Source organism: Notechis scutatus, chromosome 16 (assembly GCF_049901735.1).
Source record: "Notechis scutatus isolate UNSWTSFEM ecotype Mainland chromosome 16, rNotScu1.2, whole genome shotgun sequence".
In the NCBI taxonomy this organism is placed as follows: domain Eukaryota; kingdom Metazoa; phylum Chordata; class Lepidosauria; order Squamata; family Elapidae; genus Notechis; species Notechis scutatus.
Window position 1 is genome coordinate 3204141 of NC_142024.1, and position 18586 is coordinate 3222726.

The 18586-nt window shown below is 43.1% G+C and overlaps 1 protein-coding gene across 11 annotated transcripts; it reads left to right on the forward strand.

Annotated features, from left to right (window-relative positions):
- Positions 1-373: 373 nt before the first annotated feature.
- LOC113421248 (cyclin-dependent kinase 11B) lies at positions 374-16519 on the forward strand. Of its 11 annotated transcripts, none has more exons than XM_026681525.2 (20): positions 374-485; positions 977-1104; positions 1315-1430; positions 2376-2500; positions 3156-3294; positions 5380-5516; positions 6184-6300; positions 7202-7297; positions 7395-7553; positions 8165-8230; positions 10122-10297; positions 10534-10624; positions 11257-11378; positions 11644-11749; positions 11840-11961; positions 12183-12290; positions 13002-13118; positions 13977-14125; positions 15229-15418; positions 16008-16519. In XM_026681525.2, the coding sequence occupies exons 2-20, from the start codon at positions 994-996 to the stop codon at positions 16098-16100; spliced, it is 2340 nt and encodes a 779-aa protein (XP_026537310.1). In that variant the 5' UTR covers positions 374-485; positions 977-993; the 3' UTR covers positions 16101-16519. The 11 variants fall into 11 exon arrangements, with proteins under 11 accessions (XP_026537310.1, XP_087800802.1, XP_087800799.1 ...); XM_087944673.1 differs by having other exon boundaries at positions 395-485; positions 1407-1430; positions 10128-10297; XM_087944672.1 differs by having other exon boundaries at positions 397-485; positions 1270-1430; positions 10128-10297.
- The last annotated feature ends 2067 nt before the right edge of the window (positions 16520-18586 follow it).

Consider the following 18586-nt stretch of genomic DNA (forward strand, 5'->3'; position numbering starts at 1 on the left):
TTTTATTTTTATTTTTTTGGATTATAAATATTTTATTTTGGAGGGTAGTTTAATTTTTTTTTTTAAAGTAAGATTCTTTCTTTGACTAAGTAGTCTAAGGACAACTCCTGAATTTCTCCACTGAGGTTTATTGCACAGTCCTTGGGAGGGCAAATCAGACACACTTTAAATCTTCAGAATAAAGTTTATATAAGTTTTTTTTTTCTACTTGGGGTTTATGAGCAAGCATGATAGGAGAAAAGACAGTTGACTAGCTCGGAAGTGCATGGCAAGCGATGCCACTCTAACTTTGGAAGATCTATGAATCGTCGAGCTTGAAATGCCTTTGCGGGAAGGGGGGAGGAAAAAAAACAACCCCTCGTGTAACGTCATCACACCGCGCCGGATGTGAAGCGCAGGCCCGACGCCCAGCTTCCGGGCGCTCCATCCTCCGGCGAGTGGGGCGCGTTAAAGCAGCGGTGGCGGTGCCAGGGCCGTGAGGGGAGGTGAGACTCATGTCCGGCTGGGCCCCGCTCCGCTTCTCGCAGCCTTCAAAGCCCGGCGAAGCGGCTCAGAGAGCGGCAGAGGGGCGGAAGGGAGCTCGGCGGGCCGGGAGGCGGCCGCTGAGGAGAGTGGCCTACCTCGGAGGGCTGGTGTTTTGGCGGGCTTCTGTGGAGAAATGTCTTCCGATGTGTGTGTGGGGGGGCAGTTTCTGTGAAGAATTGGGCCTTTGACGTACCCTTTTCAAATTTCTGGGGGTTTTGCTTATTATATCTTTTAAGGATAGTTAATTTACTTGGAATAATGGCTGTGCGGGGGGGGGGGAGTTTCTTGGAAAGTTTTTCCAAATTTATAATTATTTATTGGACACTTTTCAGCTTAAAAAACAAAAACTGGCCTTTTCCTACATTAGAATATTTTTCTCTGGGTGTAGATTCCAGGGACTGAAACGCCGCCGTTCACCGCATGGTTGTGTTTTTGTCTTTTCTTCTTCTAGCGCCTTTTGTAACACAAATGGGTGATGAAAAGGAATCGTGGAAGGTGAAAACATTAGATGAGATTCTTCAGGAGAAGAAACGCCGGAAGGAGCAGGAGGAAAAAGCAGATACCAAGCGCCTCAAAAATGTGTGTTTGGGATTTTGTATCGGGAAGATTTAAAAAAAATAATAATCTGTGATTCTTTTTGATAATAATGGGGTTCAGCTCTTTTGAACAAAGATATATGTATATCGTGTGTGTTCTTTTCAATCGTATGATAATTCTCAGCCCTTTTCACTCTCTCTGTTTAAGTTTCCCGAAAGCCAAAATGAATCTTTTCTCCCTAACTCACCCTAGTCTGATGACCGGGACTCAAAGCGGGATTCCCTTGAAGAGGGGGAGTTAAGAGATCACCGTATGGAGATAACTATTAGAAATTCACCTTACAGGAGAGAAGACTCTATGGACGACAGGTGAGGAAGCTGCTATTGGTAGTCCTTGACTTACGACCAACAGTTGAGCCCAAAATTTCGGCTGCTCAGTGAGACAGATGTGAAGTCAGTTTTGCCCCCATTTTACGACTTTTCTTGCCACAGTTGTTAAGTGAATCGCTGCAGTTTAGGTTGTTAAGTGAATCTGACTTTGCTTGTCAGAAGGTTGCAAAAGGGATCACATGATCCCAGAGGACTCTGCAGCCGTCATAAATATGAGTCAGTTGCCAAACATCTGAATTTTAATTGCATGGGGGTGCTGCAACGTTTATAATTGTGAAAAACGGTCATGTCACTCTTCTTACAACTTTGAACAGTCACTAAATGAATTGTTGAAAGTCGATGACTATCTGAACTGGAATGCAAGAGAAAATGAATGTTTATTAAGAGCCATTCAGGTTTTGTCCTTTGAAGGACTTTTTGATCCCTGACCTTCCAACTTCCCAGAGTGCCTTGCAAAAAAAACCAGAATCCCTCCCAGGATGAGCTAGCATGTTTGAGGAGAGAAGCCACAAATTGTTGGATCTCTCCGGGAGCAACATGAACTGTTGCGCTGCTGTTATAATCTACTGAAATTGCTGCTATAGAGATTGAACTTAATAGAGGTTTTTTTGACATAGCTAATGAAATGGCCCTGCTTTCTTAGCTAGTTTTGAAGCCATTTGGATTTGGATGGATTTTGAAGCAACTCTTGGGAGCATTTGGGATGAATGGCAGCATAATAATAGTTTTAAGTCATATATAAAGCACCAGTAAGAATCATGACCCTCATTGTTTGCAGCCTTAGAGATATAAGAGGGAAAAAAGCGGGTTGGGAGGTGGAAAGCAAAATAACTTGTCACTTAGAATCACTTTAGGTGAGATGGTCGTTGTAGCTTTGTCCAAACTCACATTTCTTCTTTTTTTCCCCAAATGTGTGCTCCATAGGGGAGAGGAGGACGATTCCCTGGCTATCAAACCGCCCCAGCAAATGTCACGCAAGGAGAAAGCCCACCACAGAAAAGACGAGAAGCGGAAAGAAAAAAGACGGCATCGCAGTCATTCAGCAGAAGGTTCTGTTCTTCTCCTTTGGGGATTCCTTTGTTGCTTTTGATAAAACTGTCCATACAGTCACAGCCTAGGGGCCAAAACTACGAAGTTTGGAACTAGTGAAGGTTTTCAGGTCAGCAGATCCGTCTAGGAATCATTTCTTTGTGGCACCGCCTATTCAGGAAAGGTTTTCAGCTTGTGGAAGCTTAGAAGTATGAAAGTACTTTTTTCAGCATTTAGTCTAGCTCCCTATTAATTAATACAAGAGCTTCTCATGTAGAAATCATTTATGAGCTGTGGTGGTGCAGTGCTTAGAATGCAGTATTGCAGGATAACTCTGCTCACAGTCTGGAGTTCGATCCTGACCGATTCAAGGTTAACTCAGCTTTCCATCCTTCCAAGGTTGATAAAAGGAGGACCCAGATTGTTGGAGGCAATAGGCTGACTCTGTAAACTGCTTAGGGAGGGCTCTAAAGCCACGTGAAGCGGTATATAAGTCTAAATGCTATTGCTATAACCGCAGAGATTGCCAGCTAGAACAGTTGCAGGAAGTGTGTGAGCCAAGGCTAAACCAACCAGCCATCTTTTCTTCTGTTTCTTTGCTCTAGTAAGTTTCCAAAATGCCGTTTGTGAAGGAGGGTAACCAACTCCTCCTTTTCTTTGTATCTTTATTACTAGGGAAACATGCTAGGGTGAAAGAGAAAGAACGCGAGCATGAACGTAGAAAAAGGCACCGCGAAGAGCAGGATAAGGCCCGTCGCGAATGGGAGAGGCAAAAAAGGAGAGAATTGGCTAGGGAACACTCGCGGAGAGAGAGGTAAATTTTTTTTACCAGGCCCAAATGCAACACTTTTTCCTTAGATATCTCCTTGAGCAATCCGATCTTGATACTTGGCTATGTTTCTTACGGTTTGTTTTTTTCCATTGTTGAGAGGGAATCGACGTGATCCTGTGAACAATGTCATTTATTTTTATTTAATTCATGTAATCTGTACCCCACCTTTAATTATTATTATTTTTTTACAAATAACTCAAGGCAGCAAACATGTCCAACACAACTACCTCCTCCCTCCTCCTATGTCAGCCCTGTGAGGTGGGTTGGGCCAAGAGAGGGATTGGCCCAAAGTCACCCAGCCTTCTTTCAAGGCTAAGGTATGACTAGAACTCGACATCTGATGATTGGCCCAATGTCACCCAGCTGGCTTTCAAAGCTAAGGCAGGACTTGAGCAGACCATCTCCTGCGTTCCAGCCTGGTCCCTTAACCACTAGAGCTAACTGGCTCATTGTCACTTTGTGATATAAACCAGCATTTCAGTATCGGCAACAGAGAGCAATGATAGATTTGCTCCAGTTTCTGTGAAGAAATAGGCCTTTTTACCTACCAAGTTCGAATTTCTGGAGATTTTGCTTATTACATCTTATTTATTTTGCTTATTACATCTTATTTATTTTGCTTATTACATCTTTTAAGCACAATTGGCTTACTTGGAATGGCTGTGGGTACTTGGAAAGCATGAGGGCCAGCTGATAAATTTTAAAAAGTTGCAGGCAATAGAATTAGGGTCGGGTTCAGAAAAATCTAATGTGGTGTTCCTTCTCAGCTCCTTGTAGATATCTAAACTAAAGATATTTTGATTTGATTAGCAGTGGTAGTACATTTTGGTTTTGAAATGGGAGCATATTAATAAGCTCTAGTAAGAGAATGGTACAATTTCACATTTGTGGCATTCTACCAGTTATGCTTTGTTCCCAAATACTCTGCTGAGCATCTGGTTATATTAAATCTGAGCAATTAAATATTGAGGTTGTATCTGCATTTGAGGTTACACTCTTGTTAACCGCTTGAGGCTTATGTATACATAGTTGAAATATGAATAATATATAAATAAACCCAGGAACCAATTTAGATCAGTTCAGTTTTTCTGTTGTGTCTGCCCTTCCCGTAGATTTAGTAACTGTGTAAAGCTTATAAGAAGAAGCAATGTCTAACTCTAATTCTTTCCTTAATATCTAAATCATAGTCCTTAGATCTAAGTGCTATACAAACAGGATTGCAAATACATTTTTGGTTGCTTAACTAGATTTTGGAAGCAGGCACGCATCAGACTGGGAAATAGTTGTGCTTCACTCATAAAGAAAAGAGTAATCTGGCAACTTTTCTTAAATAATAATGTTAGATTTCTCTCTTTCAAAGAAAGCATTAATACTGAATTATCAGTCACAGGACAGTTGCTTTAAATTACATAACAAAAGTGGTTGATCGACGAAACTTTGATTGGTAGCCTGAATACATCAGCTGTTTTTTAAAAATACTTAATTCTGGTGCGGCTTTATTTTCTACTTAGATGAATTGTCTGCTTGAATGAATAGAGAGGTCCATATTTCTTTTTTTTTTCTTTTTTTCTTTTTACATATATTTAATATATCTCAACAAGTCTTAACTATGATAGATGGTGGTAACCCCTTGATGATTCCCCTTAAAATTGGTATATGCTCTTTGCTGGTGCCTGGCAGTTTCCCTTCTATCTCTGAATTAAATATGTTGTTATATTAGGCTGAATGCCTGGACATAATATGATTTTAAAAGTTTGAGACTGAAGAGCTGTGAGATTTTTGTCTCGAGTAGCATCAAATCCTTCCTGCCGTCGTTAGTCTCTCATTCTTTCAACAATCCAAAGCAAAACCTCACTCAAATTGGCCTCACTCAAATTCTGACGTGAACTGAACTTTCCTACTGCAGAACGTTCGTTTTTTCACTCCCGTGTTATGCGAACCGTTCTGGGTAGGAAAACAACAAATTAGGCTCCTCCTTCTGAAAGAGAGCGTGAAACTCAACGGAGCGTAATTCAGTCGCACGCTGGGCTAATAAAATTAATGTGGATATACATGCAAACTCTCTAGAGACCGCTTGGAGCAACTGGAACGAAAACGGGAACGGGAAAGGAAATTAAGGGAACAGCAGAAGGAGCAGCGAGAGTTGAAAGAACGGGAGAGGCGAGCGGAAGAAAGGAGGAAAGAACGGGAAGCCAGACGAGAGAGTAAGTAGTCCAGGGAGCAAAGTGCGGGGTGGGCTGTGTGCAAGCGACGAGTAACGTGGGAACAAGCGTACGATACTCCTTGCATAGGAGCTACAGGCAAATACCGATAAAGGAGAATAATTTGTAGCTCAGGGTTGAAATGAGAGGTCCTTGGTGTTCTTGGAGCTTTGTTTTTGTTTTTCCCTTGCAGACGTTTCATTACCCAACTAGGTAACATCATCAGTGCTAGTGATGATGTTACTAGCACTGTTGCTCCTAGCACTGATGATGTTACCTAGTTTGGATAATGAAACGTCTGCAAGGAAACAAACAAGCCCCGGAGAGCACCAAGGACCCCTTTAGGGGCAAGTGGAAGTTGAAAGGAGACTCAGAAGTTTGCAGAACTTAAATCAAAGCCAACCTCGAAAGGCAAACCTCTAGCAATAGAATTTCATTTTTATTGTGGGCCAGTGTGCTCACAGTAAAAAAAAATGACAATAAAGTGGGCTACACAGCCCCGGTAGATTCTGAACATCTGGAAGGGCTCACCTTCAGGTGGTGTAGCTTGGTCTGGATACAGTCAGGTGCCTGGCCGGCATGGGTCTCATTTTGGGAGAATTGTAAAGATTGCGTAAGAAATATCACCCTGGAAAAAAAAAATGACGACAGATTCCCTTGTCTCTGTTAGTCTCAGGGCATCATAGAACAATGAGGGAAGACTACGGAGAGAAAGTAAGAATTTGGAGCCGAAGTCCTCTACGGCAACAGAGAGAAAAACTTGAACCGTCAGAAATCAGGAAGCCAGGTAGCTTTTAAATTCATCAACCGGACTTGTGGGTATCTTGATTGAAACCACCAAGATGGGAATGGCTGAAAGTACATTGCAGGTTTTATTAATAATCAGCTTTATTTTAAATCATGTGATTTAAGTATTGCCCTGCATGCAGGGTGATTGAAACACTGTTCCATATTATCCTATTTAAGATTTCTTCTGCACCACAGAGGAAGCGGATAATTGTATCCTGTTTTTTATATTACTTGAAAACAAGGGAAAAGTTACGATGTCGCATAATATAAAACGTCCTTCAATCTCATGCACACTTCCCTTTGAGAAAAATAAATCGTGGCTGCCAACTGAGAACAGATTCTTGAGGGAGAATGAAATTGACAGTGGAAATTGAACGGCTATTTTAAATTTTCCAGATTGCTTTAGCCTGGAAAGTTTTAAAAGTGCATCTTGTCAATTTATAGCAATATATTTCTCTAGAACTCGTAGAACTGAAGCACAGGTTCTACGTAACTTAGTTATAGACCACTAAAGAAAACAGAATTATTGTGATCTGTGTAAACTTATAAAATACTTTTTTCCTTTTTTTTTCAACGGTCCAAAATAATTTCAGCGTTTTCATGAGGGAAGCATTGCTGTTCAGTTGGGTTGACAGTCATCTAATGAACATCAGGCAGGGCCTGCTTTCCAGATGGAGCCTATGGAAGGGAGGGAGGAGCCTCCCCCAACCGGATATCTTCCAGATGTGCATGTTTCAAATTGTCATCAGTGGTCTTGATGGCTGAGAATTCCCCGATGTCTTTGTGAAAGCCATCCCCGCTCTTAAGAAAGGAGATTTTAAAACAGTCAATTTGTAATTAACGTTCCTTTGTCACCTGGGGTTGCCCCCCCCCCTTTTTTTTTTATTCTCCCCCTGCAGTAAGAGAGGAGAAACCAGAAGAAAAAGACCCCTTGTCAGATCTCCAAGATATCAGTGACAGCGAACGAAAAACCAGCTCGGCCGAAACGTCATCAGGTAGCTTTCTTGAAGGTGTCGATTCGTCGCAGTAGCCACGCTTGGGCCCACTGGAGATTGCCAATTCTTTTTCTTTTTTTTTCCCCCTCTTCCCCAGGGGAATCTGGATCAGCTTCAGAAGAAGAGGAGGAGGAAGAGGAAGAGGAGGAAGAAGAATCCAGCAGCGAAGAGTCTGAAGAGGAGGAAGAGGAGGAGGAGGAGGAAGAAGAGGAGGAGACAGGAAGCAATTCGGAGGAAGTATCCGAACAGTCAGCTGGTTAGTAGTAGAAAACAACCACTTTTTCAGTGTGCTGTATTACAGTAATCCTCACTTAGTGGCCCTAATTGGGACTGGAATTTTTGTCGCTAAGCAAAACGGTCATCAATGAAACATCAGGTGGACTGCATCGTTTAGCAACGGCAGTTCTGGCAGTCCCCGTTGCGGCTGTTACGCAAGGACCGAATTTTGATCATGTGTCGGGGAACACTATAATAGTCGTAAGTGCGAGGAACAGTCATAAGGCCATTTTTCAGCATTGCCACAATTCCTGACTGTTGCTAAACAAATGATTGTCTATGATGCTCTCTGCTAACTGCTGTCGAAGCTTGGCAGAACCTGAATATAGATTTATACCACTGGTATTGCTCCATCTTTTGACTTTGATGGGATCAAGTAATCACCCATCCTCTTCCTGTTGTTCTAGATTGCAACACCCAGAACTTTTGGGCTGTTTGTGTGTGTGTGTGTGTGTTTCAGTTTAGCCGTTCCAGATTTTTTTTTTTAAACCACCATAGTGCTATGAATCCGAATTCTGTTCTCCCTTTTGGCGCGGAGTGCAAAACGGCTGTTTCCTTGTTCCTGAAGTACATCTTTTATCTGTCTTGCAGAAGAGGTGAGCGAAGACGAAATGAGCGAAGAAGAGGAACGGGAAAACGGAGACCACCTTCCAGTTGGTAAGGAATCAGATGGAGGAGTGGGCTTTCAGTTGTGTCCTAGTCCCTTCTACAGGCCTTCTAGGATAGGTCAAAAACTCCATTATTTTCCCTAGGCTGATTCACTTTTATTCAGCAAAGGCAGACTTGGGCAAATTGAAGACATCAAAGTTTTTAAAAACTTGCCTGCAATGTCCTCTTTTCTAAGGATAAATGTTTCTATTCCCTGCTATTCAGGGTTTAACAATTGCACTTATATATACCGCTTCACAGCCCTCTCTAAGTGGTTTACAGAGTCAGCCTCTTGTCCCTCATTTTACCGACCTCGGAAGGACAGAAGGCTGAGTCAGCCTTGAGCCAGTCAGGATCAAACTCCTGGCAGTCAGCAGAGTTCGTCTGCAATCCTGCATTCTAACACTGTGCTACCACGGTTCCATATAGTTACAAATGGGAAGTGCCTCACCTGAATTTTGAGTCTGTGTTACTGCTTGGTCTGCCTAGCTGTGTGTCCCCAATATCTTAAGGCTGCCCAGATGGCACAGTTATAGGAAAGGGGAAACAATCCTGTTTCCAGATGGCACAGTTACAGGAAAACCTTAAGACTGCCCCGATGGCACAGTTACAGGAAAAGGGAGCTTATCCAAACTGCATGCTCAGGGGCCGCACAACCTCTTGAACCTTTGAGCAACTCAAGCATCACGCTTCTTATGGTGAACTTCAGCTGATTCTGTGAAAACTTCACCCTTGTTACTAAGTAGAGTTACTCAGTAGCCCGGACTCAACAATCAGCCCGCTCTTTCTATGACATCAGAACTGCCAACCAACGTCCGTAGGGGATGGTCCTATGACAGCAACCCAACCCAACCAATCCCACTGCAGTTAGAAAGATTCAAGAGGACCAATCCCTTTTTGGCTTATTAAGAGTCCCAAGCCATGGATGGCTTCAAAAAGTAGGTTCCGCGGCTAGGCTAGCTAAGATGTATGGCAGCCAATTGTCGGAAATGCTTGAAAGCAAGGGATACTAACTACCATGTATGGTGGCCCTGCCAAAAAACTCAGGAGTTTTAGTACAAAATCTGGTTATGGTTAGAAGAAATGAAGAGGTTAAAAATCAGTTATACACCAGAGATGTTTCTGTTAGGAATAATGGAAGAGAACTTCAATCAAGTTGATACCTAGCTAATCACACACGTAATCACAGCAGCTAGAATAGTATTCACCCAAAATTGGAAAGCAAATGAAATACCCAGTGAAGATGTTACAATTGATAAGATATTACAATGCGCCGAAATGGACAGATTGACACTAGAATTGAAGGAACAAGATAAATTAGAATACTATAAAGCATGGAATAAATTTTACTATTGGAGAGGTATGAAAGGGAGTTCACAAAATTTGAAATAAGAACTCAAGATGAAATAGGGAAGAGGTGAGACACCTCTTATTTGAAAAATTAAGAAAAAGTACTACAAAGCCCAAATGTGTGTGTGTGTGTGTATGTATAGAAATATCCTTTGAAAATCTCTAAATGCAAAATATTTTGACAGAAATGTATGTCAAAGTTGACCACCACATTCACTGTTTTTTAATGTTTATATTCAATAAAAAATTATTTTAAAAAGAAAGAAAAGAAAGAAAGAAAGAAAGAAAAAGAAAGAAAGAAAGAAAGAAAGAAAGAAAGAAAGAAAGAAAGAAAGAAAGAAAAGAAAGAAAGAAAGAAAGAAAGGGAAAAAAGTAGGTTCCAGAAAGTTCAGGAGAAGAAGATACACTTTTGGAATTTGTGCTAGGTGTTTAGAAGCCCTTGTATCTCTAAAGCACTAAATATATATAGCAACTAGGGCTGTTTTGGATGGGAGGCCAAGCTGCCCCGATTGGAAAACCGATTTCCTTGAGTTGATTCTACCATTTAAAGTTACAGAGTCGAGATTCGACCAGGATTCTGTGGGAAGCGAAGCTGAGGAAGACGACATCGCTGAAGGGACCCCGCAGTCCAATGTTATGACGGAAGGCGAATATCTTCCCGATTCCCCAATCTGCTCGCCCATAGAACTGAAACGGGAGCTGCCCAAATATCTCCCAGCCCTTCAGGTGAGATGCCTCTCGTACAGGTAGCCCTCGACTTAACCACAGTTCATGTAGCGACCATTCAAAGCTACGGTGGCACTGAATGAAAAAGACACCCAACTAAAATAACCATTTAAATAAGGAGTTTAGCTTCCTTTGCTGCTTCCTAGCTACAAATCTTCAAAGCAAGATTTTTCTTTTTTTCAAAATGATTTCTTAAAAAAATGGGAACATTTGCTTCATTCATCCTTCTTGCACAGGGCTGCCGTAGCGTGGAAGAATTCCAGTGTTTGAACCGGATCGAAGAAGGGACTTACGGCGTGGTGTACAGAGCAAAAGACAAAAAAACAGGTAGAATTTTGGGGGGGAATTACGGCGGGTATTAAACCTGAGCACAATGCAGGGACATTCTCTCATTCCTGACTTCCACTTCAAAGAAAATTGGTCAAAATTTTTGGCTGGGACACTGAGGTTCTAATGTACCAATAGCCCCAACAGCTTCCGAGGCCAGTTACTCTGTCTGTCAGTCCAGCCTGCCTCACAAGGTTATTGTGAAGAAAAGGACAAAGGCATGTTTCTCTATGTCCACTTGAGCTTCTGAACGAAGGACAGGATAAATACATCATCCTAAGGACCCAGTTTTGCACTTCTCACAAATCCTTCCCCTGACTATCCTGTTTTCCAAAACCTCCGGATTGAATCATTTTTAATTCAATTCATTAAAAAGTAAATCACCGTCATTCATTTTTGGAGCCTCGGCCTTCAATATTTTTGAAAATTCTTTCATCGGGTATGCTGAGGTTCAGAGATTGACAGTTTGCAAACTGGTTTCCTGGACTCAGGCTGTGAATCCTGATTTTTTTTTAAAAAAATACCTTCGTGTGGCTCCACGCCCCGTTTAATGGACTGGTGGGGAAAAGAGCTAATCTGCCTGCGAATCAAATCATGATCCTCTTTTATTTATTTATTTATTTATTTTTCAGATGAAATTGTGGCCTTGAAGCGATTAAAAATGGAGAAGGAAAAAGAAGGTTTTCCTATTACTTCCTTAAGAGAGATCAACACCATCCTCAAAGCTCAGCACCCAAATATTGTCACTGTTAGGGTAAGCGCATTTTTTGGGTTGCATGGGATTCTCGTGATTTCACCCTGCCGGAGTGGACCTCTGAATTTTTTTAGTCCCTTGCTAGAAGATTCAAAAAGGAGGCAAACATTTCTCCTGACATATTTGTTATTTATTAAATTTATATATACTATCTGTCTCACTGATACAGCTGTTGATTTTTTTTTTAAACCTCGCTATGAAGAGCTAGCAAGTGGGCACAACGGGAGGAATTCATCGCTATAATCTTATTTTCCTTGGGATCTAGGAGATTGTCGTGGGTAGCAACATGGACAAGATCTACATTGTGATGAACTACGTTGAACACGACCTCAAAAGCTTGATGGAAACCATGAAACAGCCTTTTCTGCCAGGTGAGACCCCCGTGCACCCCTTCTCCGGTGTGAGAGAGACCGGGTGGCTTTTCCCTTCCTTTCTTTATACCTCCAATTCTTATATTCCAGGAGAAGTGAAAACTTTGATGATTCAATTGCTCCGGGGGGTAAAACACCTCCACGACAACTGGATTCTGCACCGAGACTTGAAAACTTCTAACCTGCTCCTGAGTCATGCTGGGATTTTAAAAGTAAGCCATTCAGATTTGCCTTCCTGTGGCCTGAAATTTGCTTGTCCTCCTGCAAACCCACCGTTCCACTTAAAATACAGAAACAGGAATAAGGAACAGCGGAGATTTAGCCCTGCTTATTTCTAATGAGAGCTGTGGAAGGACCCCACTAGACCAATCAAGCACTCTTAGTGGTTAGTACATGTTTCCCAACAAGCTTTCCTACTCTCATCTCTCTTTAGGTTGGAGACTTTGGACTGGCCCGAGAATACGGTTCTCCCTTAAAGCCGTACACCCCGGTTGTCGTAACGTTGTGGTACCGAGCACCCGAGCTCTTACTTGGAGCCAAGGTTTGTGATATGGGGGGGAGCTTCTGGCTAAGTTTTTTTAAGTGGCAGCTGTTTTTTTTCCCGTGCTTCATTTCCCTTAGATTAGTATCCTGGATTCCAGTCACAAGACACTTTTTCTGGAGGCTGTCACAACTTCGGACCCTGTTAAAAGAATGGTCGCAAGTTGAGGACGATCTGTACAAGCAGCATTTGTACCAGGTTGTCCTTGACTTGGGACCACAATTGAGCCCAAAATTCATGTTGCTAAACGAGAAATTTAATAAGTGATTTTTTCCCCCCTCCATTTTACGATCTTTTTTGGTCACAGTTGTTAAGTGAATCACTGCAGTTGTTAAATTAGTCACCCGGTCGTTAAGTAAATCTGGCTTTCCCATCGACGTTGCTTGTCAGAAGGTCGCAGATCACAGGCCCCCACTGGAGACACTGCCACCGTCGTAAATATGAACCAGTTGTCAAGCATCCAAATGTAAATCACGTGGCCCTGGGGATGCTAACAACGGTCGTAGGTCTGAAAAATGGTCATAAGTCTCCTTTTTTCAGTGCCTTTGTAACTTCGAACGGTCATTAAGTGAAATGTGTGTGGAGGACAACCTGTGCTTGGGCTACGTGGGGCCAATCAGAGATACACAACATCCTTTCTAGTTTCCGCTACTTCCATCTCAAACTGGGCTGATCCAATATTTCCCCACCCCCCACCCGCTTCTTTTCCAGGAATATTCCACAGCCATCGACATGTGGTCCGTGGGTTGCATCTTTGGAGAGCTGTTAACCCAGAAGCCGCTTTTCCCAGGGAAATCCGAAATCGACCAAATTAACAAAGTTTTTAAAGTAAGTCAGCCGCGGTGCTCACTCCATGCCTTGACTTAAAAGGCCGGTTGCAGGGCTGTCTTGACAGAAGCCAAGGTAATGGTCCCTTAGGTTGACCATTCACACCTATCCACCACTGAAGCTTGCAATTTGCGATTGTCGGTTTTACGATGGGAAAAAGAGGGGTCTGAACATTTTATTGCAATGCTGTCAGATATGACAGGGTGTGCCTTCTTTGCTGTTTTAGCCAGGTTGCGTTACTTTGATAACAAACGGAAAGATTGTTGAGACTCTAGGAAAAGGGCAGAGAAGAGCAACCAGGATGATGAGGGGACTGGAGGCTAAAACATACGACGACCGGTTGCAGGAACTGGGCCTGGCTAGTCTAGGGGAGAGAAGGACCAGGGGAGGCAGGAGAGCAGCCTTCCAAGATTTGAGGGGCTGCCCCAGAGGGGAAGAAGGGGTCAGGCAAGGCACCAGAAGGCCAGGCAAGGAATAATGGATGGAAACTGAACAAGGAGAGATTCAACCTGAAAATAAGAAGGAATATTCAGACGATAAGAACAGTCAATCCATCCAATTAACCTTTTTAGATGATTTGATAACATGTAACCATGACATGGACTGGATTTGCCTGCAGGGTGGTGGCAAAGGCAGACAGATTTATTCAGTAAATCTTTTGTAAAATTGGCCACCGAGAAGGGAAATAGGATTCCTTCATTCTACCTGCTGTAATTATGGCTGCCTTTTTGCAATCGACTGACAGGGATTTAGCCAATGCCGATGGTGTTTCAAGTTTTATTATTTGTGAAAGATCATTCTCAAAAGGCAGCCATTTCCCAAGTTAGCTTCTTTAATCTTTGCTTTCTTCCTTTAAAGGACTTGGGAACTCCAAGTGAAAAAATTTGGCCGAGTTATAACGAGCTGCCAGCGGTCAAAAAAATGACCTTCACGGAGTATCCATACAACAACCTTCGCAAACGGTTCGGTGCCCTCCTCTCGGATCAAGGATTCGATCTCATGAATAAGTAAGTCGGGTGCTCCTTTCAAGAAAGCAAGCAATTATATTTTTGCTGGGATCAGAATTGGGCACTAATCCACCCCAGGGGTAGCTAAGGAGAGAGGCAGCTGTCATTCCCTGAGGAATTTTGACAGTTGACCCCAAGGGACAGATAGTAGGCTTGTCTTTATTTTATATTTGGACAAAATCCACTTCCCCCACCCCCGCAGCCCACTGATCTGCCCTCCACACCAAGAGAAAACGTTGTAATCACCCACAACGCTGTTCCTACAATTTTACTCCAGGGTATTGTGGGAAACCACAAGTCGATTACAGGCTCGCCCAGCAGGGGGCAGCACTTGACTGATCCTTGGCTGTGCCTGGTCGCGACCACAGAACCTGAAGATTAGGATGAGAAATTGAATTTTTTTTCCTGGAGATGGCTGTGAAAAAACCTGCATTGTTGCTCTGAAAAATGATACATCACGACTAAAATCTTTATGATTATTATTATGTTATCTCTTGCTTAGAACCAATATAATTCTATCAAGTCGGTTCAGATACAGCAGCCTAGGTGGGAAGATTAATCGGTGTCTTCTAATACCTATTCAGTATCCATTGAAATAACCCTGGGGTATATGCACGCATCGGACTTCATTTCTCCAGCATAGGAAATTATGTTCTGCGAATAACGACAGATAGTCCTCGACTTACAACAATTTCTTTAGTGATCATTCGAAATTACGACGACACTAAAAAAGGGACTCGAGGCCATTTCCCACCCTTGAGACCCCCGCAGCATCCCTGTGGTCACGTGATCGAAATTCAGACGCTTGGCAACTAATTCATATTTATGACGGTCGCAGTGTCCCTTTTGCGACTTTCAGACAAGCAAAAGTCAACGGGGAAGCCAGGTTTACTTAACAAACACAGCAAGAAAAATGGTACAATGCGGCAAAATTTTCGCTTAACAAATGTCTCGGTTTTGCAACATAAATTTTGGGCTCAATTGTGGAGGACTACCTTGGCTTACGACCGTTCATTTCACAAAGTTAAAAATGGGGGGGGGGGGGAAGTGACGTGGATTCCGTTTTTCTTCAGTTCACCTATTGTGTGTGTCTGCTTTTCCAGATTCTTGACCTACTACCCCGGAAGAAGGATCACTGCCGAAGACGGCTTAAAGCACGAATATTTCCGCGAGACCCCACAACCCATTGACCCCTCCATGTTTCCAACATGGCCGGCCAAAAGCGAACAACAGCGAGTGAAACGGGGCACCAGCCCGCGGCCCCCAGAAGGAGGACTGGGATACAGTCAGCTGGTAAGTTCATTCAAGGAGTGTCATAATACAGCCAGAAACCTTCCATTAGTAGTGTTTCTATACAGTGAAAAGGGTATTTAGAGCCTGCTAAGAATGGAACAATAATAGCCAGTTTGGTGTAGTGGGCTAGAAACCAGGGGCTGGGATTTCCTGTCCCACCCTGGGCACAGAGCCAGTTGGGTGACTTTGGGCTCAGAGGATGATGAGTTCTAGTCCTGCCTTAGGCATGAAAGCCGCCTGGGTGATGTTGGGCCAATGGCCAGGAGACTGGGAGTTCTAGTCCTGCCTTCGGGTTAAGGATAGACTCACGTTTATGATGGTTGCAGTGTCCTGGGGTCATATATGATTGTCTTTTGTGTCCTCCTGACAAGCCAAGTCAACGGGGAAGCTAGATTCCCTTAACAAACCCGTCACTGACTTAATGCCAGTGCTCCACGTTAACATCCATGGCAAGGAAGGTCGTAAAATGGGGCAGAATTCTCTTAACCGCAGACTCGCTCAGCCACAGAAATTTTTGGGCTCAGTCGCCATTGTGAGTCGACGTGGTGTTGACACCCCTGGGGGTCCGTGTGTCCTTTTTCCTCCGCAGGGCGATGACGACATAAAAGATACCGGTTTCCACCTGACGACCACGAATCAAGGCGCCTCGGCCGCAGGGCCCGGATTCAGCCTGAAGTTTTAAAACGGAAGGGGCCGAAGGTTGCGCGATCTTGCGAGAGGAACCAGAAGGAAAGGGAATTTTTGTGTTCTCTGGGGGAACGGAAAAAAAAACATCGGGCTACGCCGATTTCTTTTTCCTTTTTGGCAGAAATATTCTCTGCAGTTGGGACCAGCTTTTCGATCAAAGTAGAGAAAGTTGGATTCCTTTTTAAGGATTGGAATTAATTCAAAAAAACCAAGGACCCTTTCGAGGGGGAGGGGGGGAAAAACCACCATGATCATCACCATCATGAGAACAAAATCCCAGCTAACTTCAGGAACTATTATTTTTTTAAAGAAAACACTTGTTTCTATTTATGCTTTTTCCATCCGGATTAGTTTTTTTCTTCTTCTTGTTTGTACATATGTAAAATAAAAAAGAAAATGATTTTTAATTGTTTACTTGGTCTACAAATTACCTTTTTTTTCTTTGCTCCCTTCAATCCTGAGTAGGGTTGTATTTTAACACTTGGTGCATTTTTCCTTCTAGCTTTGCAAACCGCATGTTGTGGCTTTGCGACAGGAAGAAGAAAAGAGATGTAAAAAAAGAAAAATACGGAGAGCTGCTTGTCATGTTTTACTGCTCTCGGGCCTGGGGGAAAATATGCAGGGAATCCTGACAAAGATGAACACCCCTTCCCCTTTAAAAATAAAAATAGAAAGTTAAGTCTTGATAGCCTTCTCTTCAGGCCTTAAGAAGAACGGCCCACTTGCTGAGTTGGGCTGGCTGACTTGAAAATGTGCTGATATCTTACTTTAATCCAATTGCAGACATTTTGCATCAGATGCTGTGGGAGAGAGGGAGAGAGAAAGAGAGAGAGGAGAAAGAAAATGCAGATTGTGATAGCGTAGCTTGCCTTTTTTGAGATGACTTTGATCTAGTTGTTAGCTTCCAAGCATTCCAACAGGTAAGTTGACAACTTTCAAGATTTGTGTTTCAAATGTACCTTCTTGCCTGCTTTGCTCACCATAAACCGTTCAGGCCGGTTTTTAGACAAAACATACTTTTCAAGGGCCAGCTGAGGTTCCCAATTCCCAAAAAGCAAATACTGTCTTTTTTAAAATTAAAAAAAAAAGGTTTCCAAAAAGGGATCATTCGTGTATTGAAGAGAATGGATTGAAATTTGCAAAGCTATATGAATGTAGCAGGATTGATTTTGGTTTTAACAAACATCTTTGATGAGGGATAACGGTAGCCTGGAAACAGCCTAAAGTGAACATAGAATTAGTTTCCTCCTGCATTGTACAATACAGTTGCTTTAGGGCCGTGATGGCGAACCTACGGCACGCGAGCTGCAGGCAAACTTACCTCAATGCACATGTGCGTGCCTCACGGCTGATTTTTGGCGGGTTTGAGGCCTTTTTCTGCCTCCCAGAGGCTTGAGGAAGGCTTCTGCAAGCTTTCCAGGCGAAAACTAGGCCCGTTTCGTCACTTCCTGTTTTTCCGGAAATACTGGAAGTGACGAAACGGGCCTAGTTTTCGGCCTGTAGAAGCCTTCCTCAAGCCTCCAGGAGGCCCCAAAGGCTGCAAACCCGCCGAAAATCAGCTGTGAGGTGCAGGTAAGGGGGCTGCGGGGGCGGGTGGGTAGGGATAGCATGTGCATGCATGGGGGGGGCGCATTGCCTTCTGGGTGCTGGCATGCGAGCGTGCAAGCACACGCACAATTTTTGGCAGAGTTCTCAGGGTTAAACTCCTTGTGCCTTACTCGTATTCTCAAAGCCTGTTGTTTTATACATACTGGCAGGGAAGCCTCAACTTGCAAGCATTGGCTTAGTGACTGAAGTTACAACGGCACTGAAAAAAAGTGACTTACGGTCGTTTTTCACACTTAATGGCCGTTGCCGCACCCCCACGGTCACTGGATCAAAATTAGGGCACTTGACAGCTGCCATTCATTATGACAGTTGCGCTGTCCCAGGACTAATCAGTGGGGGGGGGGGGAGCCCGATTCACTTAACAACGGCAATGATTCGCTTAACTATGGCAAAAGGTTGTAAAATGAATAGCAACGCAGTTAATAACTGCCTTGTTCAGCCACGGAAATTTGGGTGTCAACTGTGGTTGTAAGTCAAGGCCGACTGCTGTATTGAAAATGGCTTTTTTCCCTTCCTCCTTTTGTGCTTCAGGAAAAGAACAGAATGTTGCACACACAGAGCTTTCTTTTATCAGATTGGATAAATGTTATAAAAATGGAACTTTCTTTTAAAGTGCAAGGAAGCATTTTCCCCTGCATTGCAAATGGCAGCAGTATATACATTTTTTTTTCATCTTAACGGCCACCTTGCAAACCTTGAAAAAGGTAAGAAAACTGCTCTTTGCTGCACATATGCTGGCAGCCTTCTCTGTTTCCTCTAATGCACACTAAGGTTGCTTTTACACCTAGTAAGTATCTGTATAATAGTAACGATAGGTAGTCCTCGACTTCCAAGCACAACTGGGGCTGGGATTTCTGTTGCTAAGTAAGGCGG